The sequence below is a fragment of the Colobus angolensis genome, unplaced genomic scaffold (genome assembly GCF_000951035.1).
Source record: "Colobus angolensis palliatus isolate OR3802 unplaced genomic scaffold, Cang.pa_1.0 Scaffold188, whole genome shotgun sequence".
Lineage (NCBI taxonomy): Eukaryota > Metazoa > Chordata > Mammalia > Primates > Cercopithecidae > Colobus > Colobus angolensis.
Window position 1 is genome coordinate 2,457,890 of NW_012115021.1, and position 9,038 is coordinate 2,466,927.

Below are 9,038 nucleotides of genomic sequence, written 5' to 3' on the forward strand. Positions count from 1 at the left end.
AAAAAAAAAAAAAAAAAAAAAAAAGAAATGTGGCTGGTTTGACTAAAGAATTGAACTTTTTATTTTGATAATTTTAATTAATTTTATTTTATTTTTCGAGACAGAGTCTCACTCTGTTGCCCAGACTGGAGTGCAGTGGGGCAATATCGACTCACTGTAACCCAGGTTCAAGCGATTCTCCTGCCTCAGCCTCCCAAGTGGCTGGGATTATAGGTGCCCGCCACCACGCCCAGCTGATTTTTGTATTTTTAGTAGAGACCATGTTGGCCAGGCTGGTCTCGAACTGATCTCAAGTGATCAGTTCTCAAGTGAGGCAGATCTCAAGGCCTGCCTCAGCCTCTCAAAGTGCTAGGATTACAGGCATGAGCTACCACGCCCGGCCACTTTTAATTAAATTCCAATACCACGTGGGACTAGTCATGACTACATTGGACAGTGAAGCTTTAAACAATCAGTTTCTGCTAATATATGCAAACTCTTTACCTGTTAAAGTGTGAATTCATTCTCTTTATTCATGCTTCTATAAAGAGAGTTTATATGTCAGTTTTATGTGAAATTTTGCACACTTTCAATTTTCCCACATTGTGTATATGGTACTTATACTTTCATTGTGGTTTGATATTTCCTGTACATTATAGACAAACCTATAAAATAATTTCTAAACAATGTCTTAATCCTAAATCATCGAATTGTGGCACAGTGAGGGAACTGGGAATCAGCTCCTGAATAGCACATTGGGCAGGCAATAGGGATAATGATGATGATGAAGATTTAATAAGAAAACCTGGGGCCAGGCATGGTGGCTCATGCCTGTAATCCCAACACTTTGGGAGGATGAGGCAGGAGAAGCACCTGAGGTCAGGAGTTCGAGACCAGCCTGGCCAACATAGTGAAACGCTGTCTCTACTAAAAATACAAAAAATTAGCCTGGTGTGGTGGCAGGCGCCTGTAATCCCACCTGCTTGGGAGGCTGAGGCAGGAGAATCGCTTGAACCCAGGAGGTTGCAATGAGCCAAGATCGCGCCATTGCACTCCACCCTGGGCAACAAGAGCGAAACTCCGTCTCAAAAAAAAGGAAGGAAGGAAGGAAGGAAGGAAGAAAAAACAACAGAAAATCTTCACACTGTTAAGTGAAAGGGAAAGCAGGATACAACATTGTTTAGATAGTAGGTTCTCAAATGTATTTAAAAATACACATAGAAAAATGACAGGAAATATTTATACTAAAATGTTAACAGTGTTGGCTTTGGTGGTAACAAATACAGGTGTTTTCCTCTCCCTGCCCTGTCCACTTTGCTACATTATGTAGTTTCCAAAATTCTATAACGAATGAAAATATTATCTTCTTATTTTTTTTTGAGATGGAGTCTTACTCTGTTACCCAGGCTGGAGTGCAGAGGAGCGATCTTGGCTCACTGCAGCCTCCACCTCCCGGGTTCAAGCAATTCTCTTGCCTCAGCCTCCTGAGTAGCTGGGATTACAGGCGCCCGCCACCACACCTGGCTAATTTTTTTTTTTGAGACAGAGTCTCGCTCTGTCACCCAGACTGGAGTGCAGTGGTGCAACCTCCGCCTCCTGGGTTCAAACGATTCTCGTGCCTCAGCCTCCCAAGTAGCTGGGATTACAGGCATGTGCCACCATGCCTGGCTAATTTTTGTATTTTTTGTAGAGATGGGGTTTTGTCATGGTGCCCAGGCTGGTCTCGAACTCCTGGCCTAAGTGATAGGCCCGCCTCGGCCTCCCAAAGTGCTGGGATTACAGGTGTGAGTCACTGTGCCCGGCCTATAATGATGATCTTGTTCTTTCTGTTTAATTTTACTGTCCCCAGCTTCTTAGCATCTGGGGATGTTTTTCCTGGCAGATATTTACTTACCATGACTTCTTCCAGAAGGGGTGTTGGTAGCTTTCATGTGACTATTTCTATTTCACTTGTCCATGTAACGAGTGATGCTGTTGGATTTCTCTTTTATTAATTGGATTTTTTCTGTCTCATCCTTTTGCTTTAGCCACATTGGGATTATCGTCTACTGAGGTATGTAACAGTAAGGAGGCTGGAATGTGCAGGCATAGTGCTTTTGAAAATTTTCTCAACCAAAAATAACGTACAGGACTATCACTTTGTTTGTTTGTTTGTTTGTTTGTTTTGAGACGGAGTCTCACTCTGTCGCCCAGGCTGGAGTGCAGTGGCCGGATCTCAGCTCACTGCAAGCTCCGTCTCCCGGGTTCACGCCATTCTCCTGCCTCAGCCTCCCGAGTAGCTGGGACTACAGGCGCCCGCCATCTCGCCCAGCTAGTTTTTTGTATTTTAGTAGAGACGGGGTTTCACTGTGTTAGCCAGGATGGTCTCGATCTCCTGACCTTGTGATCTGCCCGTCTCGGCCTCCCAAAGTGCTGGGATTACAGGCTTGCGCCACCGCGCCCGGCCTTGTTTGTTTGTTTTTAAATGTATTTTGAAATATATTTTGGCTGGGCATGGTGGCTCATGCCTGTAATCCCAGCACTTTGGGAGGCGGAGGCAGGCAGATCACTTGAGGTCAGGAGTTCGAGACCAGCCTGGCCAACATGATGAAACCCTGTCTCTACTTAAAAATTTTAAAAATTAGCCAGGTGTGGTGGTACACACCTGTAATCCTAGCTACTCAGGGGGCTGAGGCAAGAGAATCGCTTGAACCCAGGAGGCAGAGGCTGCAGTGAGCCAAGATCACACCACTGCACTCCAGCCTGGGCAACAGAGCGAGACTCTGTCTCAAAAAAAATAAATAAAGTATTTTTTTGGTGATGGTAGCAGTAGCACATTTGACCTAGGCAAGCTCCACGACTGGTGTTTGAATGAGAGAATGAAAATAAAGCAGGTCTTCAGTCAGATGGCACAATCTTGAATCTATCTCCACATAGGAACTTCCAGGGGATATGAAGAGTCTAAACTTGGATTGGGGCTCCCCAAACTCCTGAAGACACTATAATGGGGTGAACGGTGCCCTCTAGATGGGTGTATCTGTGAGATTATTAGTTGGTCGCCCAGGGTGGCAGACATTTACTTATTTAGAACCGAAGATGAGTGGTAGCTGTGTGTATTAAGGCTGGATTAATAGCTCAATTTGGCCATTGCAGCAAAGCTGCTATAGACGATGCATAAGGAATGAGTGCGATCACTCCAGGGGTGGCAACCACAGTTGCCTTTCACCATGACTTTTCTGCCCTGCCTCTCTGGTTGGCTGCAGGATGAAGGCGAGGACCCCTGGTACCAAAAAGCATGCAAGTGTGATTGCCAAGGAGGACCCAATGCTCTGTGGTCTGCAGGTGCCACCTCCTTGGACTGCATACCAGGTGAGTATCCCCTGTCCTTGGGATGGAACAGTCATTGGGAACATCCCATTTCTCTTCCTTTTTCCCACTCAGCTGAATTAACCTCCTGAATGCTACCCCCATCTTTAGAATGAAAGATGAATGGTAGCTGTGTGTATTTATTTATTACTATTATTAAGCCTATGTTAATGTGGGTTTTCTCCAGTTGTCCTCTGAACTTCGAATCTCACACTGGTCCCTGCTTCAACACATAGTGTGATGTCAGTGTCCAGAAATAGCTCCCTAGATCTCCATGTCTCCAGGTTGGGATGGTAGGATGGGACCTAACTTTCAATGAAATCGATGAATGGGACTGATTGAAAATAAATTTTTTTTTTTTTTTTTGAGATGGAGTCTGGCTGTGTCGCCCAGGCTGGAGTGCAGTGGCCTGATCTTGGCTCACTGCAAGCTCCGCCTCCCGGGTTCATGCCATTCTCCTGCCTCAGCCTCCTAGTAGCTGGGACTACAGGCGCCCGCCACCACGCCCGGCTAATTTTTTGTATTTTTAGTAGAGACGGGGTTTCACCATGTTAGCCAAGATGGTCGCGATCTCCTGACCTCGTGATCCGCCCGTCTCGGCCTCCCAAAGTGCTGGGATTACAGGCTTGAGCCACCGCACCCGGCCTTCTGAAAATAAATTAACGGGTGGACGGGCACAGTGGCCCACGCCTGTAATCCCAGCACTTTGGGAGACTGAGGCGGGTGGACTGCTTGAGCTCAGGAGTTTGAGATTCACCTGGACAACATGGTGAAAGCTTGTACTAAAAACACAAAAATTATCTGGGTGTGGTGGCTTGCACCTGTAGTCCCAGCTATTCAGGAGGCTGAGGTGGGAGCATTGCTTGAACCTGGGAGGTGGAGGTTGCAGTGAGTAGTGATCTCGTACCACTGCACTCCGGCCTGGATGACAGAGCAAGAGGCTGTCTCAAAAAAAAAAAAAACGGGAAAGAAAAGAAATTAATGCTAGTCAGCTTGGAATTTTGAAAAGAGCACAGGCTCTAGAGCCAGGAAGATGAGGGCTGGAATCCTGGCTGTGTCACATCTGAACTCTGGGACTGCCACTGTTTTTCTTGTCTGTCCAATGGAGGTGATGATAATATCATGTCTGGATACTGCTTGTTCACCAAACAGCCACGTGCTTCCCTCCCATTGCCCAGTCCCCTTGTAATTAATCAGGTGGTGCCATCCAAACAGCTCCAGCCAAAGTGAGCAGGCCACTTCCAAAATGGCACTGAAGGGCTGGCACTCAACTCTCCGGCTCTCCCTTTCCTGCTGTGAAGCCACCTGTTGAGATAGTGGCTTTTCCTGCAACCTGGTCTAAGGCTGATCACGTGGAGCAGAACCCCCTGCCTACCCACGGTAGACCAGTCGCCTGAGTGAAAAATAAACCTGTGTTTTGTGGAGCCTCTGAAATTTCCAGGCCAATTTGTTCTGCAGCTGATGTAGCCTACGTCTAAGACAGGGCCCAGCAAACTTTGTAAAGGAGGAGTAAGGAAATATTTGTGGCTTTGTGGACCAAATAGCCTGTCACAACTAGTCCATTCTGCCCTTGTGTTGGAAAGCAGTCACAAACAATATGTAAATGCTTAAGCATGGCTGGGTTCCAATAAAACTTTATTTACAAAACAAGCAGAGGGCCAGATGTGGCCCATGGGTCATAGTCTGTTGACCACTGCTCTACGGGGTTGTCAACAAGGAATAAATAAGATGAGGCATTAAAGCAGCCTGTGGGGTACTAGCACACTGTTGAATAAAGGTTGGTTTCTTTTCTACCAGCTTCCTAAGAGCTCACACTCTGAGGAGGGAGTGAGCAGATCCAATTTTCAGAGGCTTGGGCAGTCCCTGCAAATATTTGCAATGCTTAAATCCTTTCCATGCTCAGAGCTTGTTTTGCATGAAACTGGCCTTGCTGCCTCTCCAGGGTTATGATCCTATCGTGCCACTTCATTTACTTTACACAATTGCTTAATAATAGCTTCACCAGAGACAGGTTTGTGTGTCTGTGTGTGAGGCTCTTGTCATTATTTCATTAAATTTGCATTAAAAAAGCAAACTGCAACGTGTGTGTGGGAGGGTAGGGTACAATGGCTTCTACTGCGTGATTTTCCTATTTTCTGAAGGGGAAGTCATTTCTGAACTAAGTTTGTTTTCCAAGGGAACTGTAGGGTCCCAATCGTGAGGAAACCGATGGGCTTTTCCCATGGGACATCCCATCGGGCTCCATGGCATGAGCTCATGCAGCCATTAAATGTTGGTATGATTGACTCAGTCAATATTGACGCACCCTCATTCCATTTATAACTCAATTCACCCGTCTTTCAACACGTGCCTATGATGTGTCAGGCCCTGACACGGAGACAGAAATGAAGGCATTGTCTCCACCTTAGAGAAATTTACCATTTAGTGGTAACGAATGTTCTTTTCACTAGAGACATGAGACCTCCTGGAATTCCATTCCAACTAAGTTCTGTCTAAGAAGAAATTGAAAAGACATTGTTTATGTGGATTGGCTTCATTGACCCAATCAAGTTTGACACTTCAAGAATGGCCATGTGCAGCCTGGGCAACACGACAAAACCCCATCTCTGGATGGGGGGCATGGTGGTGTGTGCCTGTAGTCCCAGCTACTCGGGAGGCAAAGGTGGGAGGATTGCTTGAGCCTAGGAGGTTGAGGCTGCAGTGAGCCATAGGCATATCACTGCACTCCAGCCTGGGCAACAGACAGAGACCCTGTCCCAAAAAAAAAAAAAAAAAAAAAAGGAGGGAAGAGTCATGTGTTCGAGGGATGTGATGTTGACCCTGGTCCCCAAAGCTGTCTCCCCTACACAGCTGTCATGAGATTGAAGTTCAAAAATTAGAAATTCTTTTAGCTTAAGTGCTCTCCTTTCTCCACTGTTTTTTGTTTTTTTTTGTTTTTCTTTTTTCTTTTTTTGAGACGGACTCTCACTCTGTCTTCCAGGCTGGAGTGCAGTAGCGTGATCTCGGCTCACTGCAACCTCCACCTCCCAGGTTCAAGCAATTCTGCTGCCTCAGTCTCCTGAGTAGCTGGGACTACAGGTGCGCACTGCCAGGCCCAGCTGATTTTTTTTGTATTTTAGTAGAGACGGGGTTTCACTGTGTTGCCCAGGCTGGTCTCGAACTCCTGAGCTCAGGCAATCCGCCCGCTCGGCCTCCCAAAGTGGTGGGATTACAGGCGTGAGCCACCGCATCTGGCCCTGGTTTTTGTTCTTAACAACGCGGATATTTTCAGAAAGGAAAACTCAACCTCAGCGTTAATGGTTGATTCATTGGTGTTAATTGGTTCCTCCATGAGACAGATGATTCAGGGCATCGGAACCAGTCACAGGCTTGCAAAAGTCACTTGCCTGTCAGTGCCGCAGATTCTCATGGTATGTCAGGAGCGCAGCTTTGTTTGTCTGGGTCCTGTGAATCAGGGCTTCCCTCATAGCCTGTCTCGCGAAGACAGAGAACCCTGGAAAGCACAGAAGGACAGCAGGGTCACTCAGAGCTGCCAGGAGGCGCTAGCAGGTGCACTCTGGCTAATGCCCGGGCCCCCCATGGAGCAGAAGGCCACATGCATTCTGGCCTCCTAATCTTCACTTTAATGCTATTAAAAATACTAAAAGCTCTGTCTTTTCCACTGTTGAGCCAAGATTACCCCGGCACTCTGAGAGCAAAAAATAGGGTAGGGAAATTATCAAAAGTATAATAAATCCACTGGTTTGCTAACACTTCATTTTGATTCTAGATTTTCTCTTCTATATGATGTTTGAGCTTATAAACCATTCTTCTAGAAATATTATTCTACATATTTTCTCCTGTACTCTATTATATTGTCACATATATTCAAGTCTAATATCTATGCATAACACTATTCACATCTGTCTGGAATCTCGTATTAAGAAAGTCCCTGAATTCTGTGTTTCTTTAGATCTGCATTCTTTATAAGCCTGCCTACAAACCCAGAAAGTAGCCACTAAAGTAAAAAGGCTAGAATATGAAATATACCCAGCCTTGGGCTGGCAACATATTGCAAACATGCCTTCATCTATCTAATGATCACATCATGGCTCAGAAGAGCCATTTGAGCCACAGAAGATGTAGGCTTTTCCCTAAGGGTGAAATGAGTATAGAAACAGGCCTAATCGCTGCAATAACAAAGTGACATTGGGCAGAAAACTCAGGAAGGTCATATTCTGTGTGTGTCTGATAAGGGTCCCCTCAGGTTTTGGCTCTGTTGCCCAAGCTGGAGTGCAGGGGCGCGATCTCGGCTCACTGCAACCTCTGCCTCCTGGGTTCAACAGATTCTCCTGTCTCAGCTTCCCAAGTAGCTGGGATTACAGGCACCCACCACTGCACTCGGCTAATTTTTGTATTTTTAGTAGAGATGGGTTTCACCGTGTTGGCCAGGCTGGTCTTGAACTCCTGACCTCAGGTGATCCTCCCTCCTCAGCCTCCCAAAGTGCTGGGATTACAGGTGTGAGCCGCTGCACCCAGCCTAGGAGCCCCTTAATTCTTTCACAACATTATTGAGGTTGCCTTCTAGCATCTACTCAATTTATGCTTTGTTTTGATTAGGCCAGAGGTCACAGTCAGCGTCTACTTCTTCCCTGAGGCCTCTGCTGCCTGTTTCGAAATGCCATTTCCTATGCTTGTCCCCAGTGGGCACCCAAGATGGGCCGGCGGCATTTGTTAATTCATCCCTCCATCCATCTGTCTAGTCAATATCTAGAGAGTGCCCAGCACCTGTGGGCATTCTGCTCAGCTGGGGGGAGAATGGAGAGGGAGGCAGGCAAGAGAAGATGGCAGTGAAGTATGCCTGAGGAGGAGGGGTGCGTGACAGGTGTGGAGGGTGCTAGGGAGGTAGCACCAGGGCCCCTCAGCCGGCTCAGGGCAGGCAGAGATCTGAAGGCTGAGGCGTGGGGGGGCAGGCGGAGGGGTGTGGATGGGAGGGGATGACCTCAGGGAAGGCCTGCAGGCCACATGTGGACCTGAAAAGAGCTCAACCAGGCCCACAGAAGGAAGAGGAAAGGAGAAGAAGGAGTCAGGAAAAATCACAATAAAAGAACTGGAGTGTGCTCTTCTTCAGGGCACACACAGTGTGGGAAATGTCACATTTTCTATTTTTCCATGTTAGGAGAAATCTAGCCGGACTGCCCCCTTGTAATGGCCTGAGAGGAGTCTGCGGACAGGATTTTTGAAGGTCTTTTCTCCCCCTTTAGACTACATGAACCCCCCGTGAGCTTGCGAGGGCAGCCTGGCCACAGCCCCATTGGAAGGCGGATGTCTCGTGACTGGCTCCTCTCCCTCTGAGCCAAACTCAGTCTGAGGGACCTTCCCAAGTTTTCTGAGCGTGCCCAGAGCTCAGGACTCCCAGACCCATCCCAGTCCAGCCCCTCAGTGGAATCAGGTCCCTCCCCGCTGCGCTCAGGCCCTTGCCACATCCCTGCTACTTTAGCTGGGGCTGTCACCTCCTTCTCTTGGGCAATGCGCTAATTTCTGGCGAGGCCTAGATCTTCCAGGTCCATAAACCTGAGGGATGCTGTTGACAAGGTTTCTCTCTCACATCCCTCTCTCTGTCTCTCTGTCTCTCTCTGTCTCTCTGTCTCTCTCTGTCTCTCTCACACACACACACACATACACACACACATACACACACACACACATACACGCATACACACACATACACACAC

General features: G+C 47.4%; 2 protein-coding genes across 3 annotated transcripts in view; one reads left to right on the forward strand and one right to left on the reverse strand.

Annotated features, from left to right (window-relative positions):
- Window positions 1-9,038, forward strand: part of RS1 (retinoschisin 1) — a 30,958-nt gene that overhangs the window by 11,569 nt on the left and 10,351 nt on the right. Inside the window, exons 2-3 of the mRNA XM_011940218.1 lie at window positions 2,007-2,032; window positions 3,222-3,327. Of these exons, the coding sequence (XP_011795608.1) occupies window positions 2,007-2,032; window positions 3,222-3,327 (132 nt within the window). The remainder of the gene's footprint in view (window positions 1-2,006; window positions 2,033-3,221; window positions 3,328-9,038) is intronic.
- The window catches only part of CDKL5 (cyclin-dependent kinase-like 5), a 228,076-nt gene continuing 225,655 nt past the window's right edge, over window positions 6,618-9,038 (reverse strand). For both annotated transcript variants that reach the window (XM_011940216.1, XM_011940217.1), the window contains one exon: window positions 6,618-6,817. In XM_011940216.1, coding sequence (XP_011795606.1) covers window positions 6,714-6,817 — 104 coding nt within the window. In that variant the 3' untranslated portion in view covers window positions 6,618-6,713. The remainder of the gene's footprint in view (window positions 6,818-9,038) is intronic.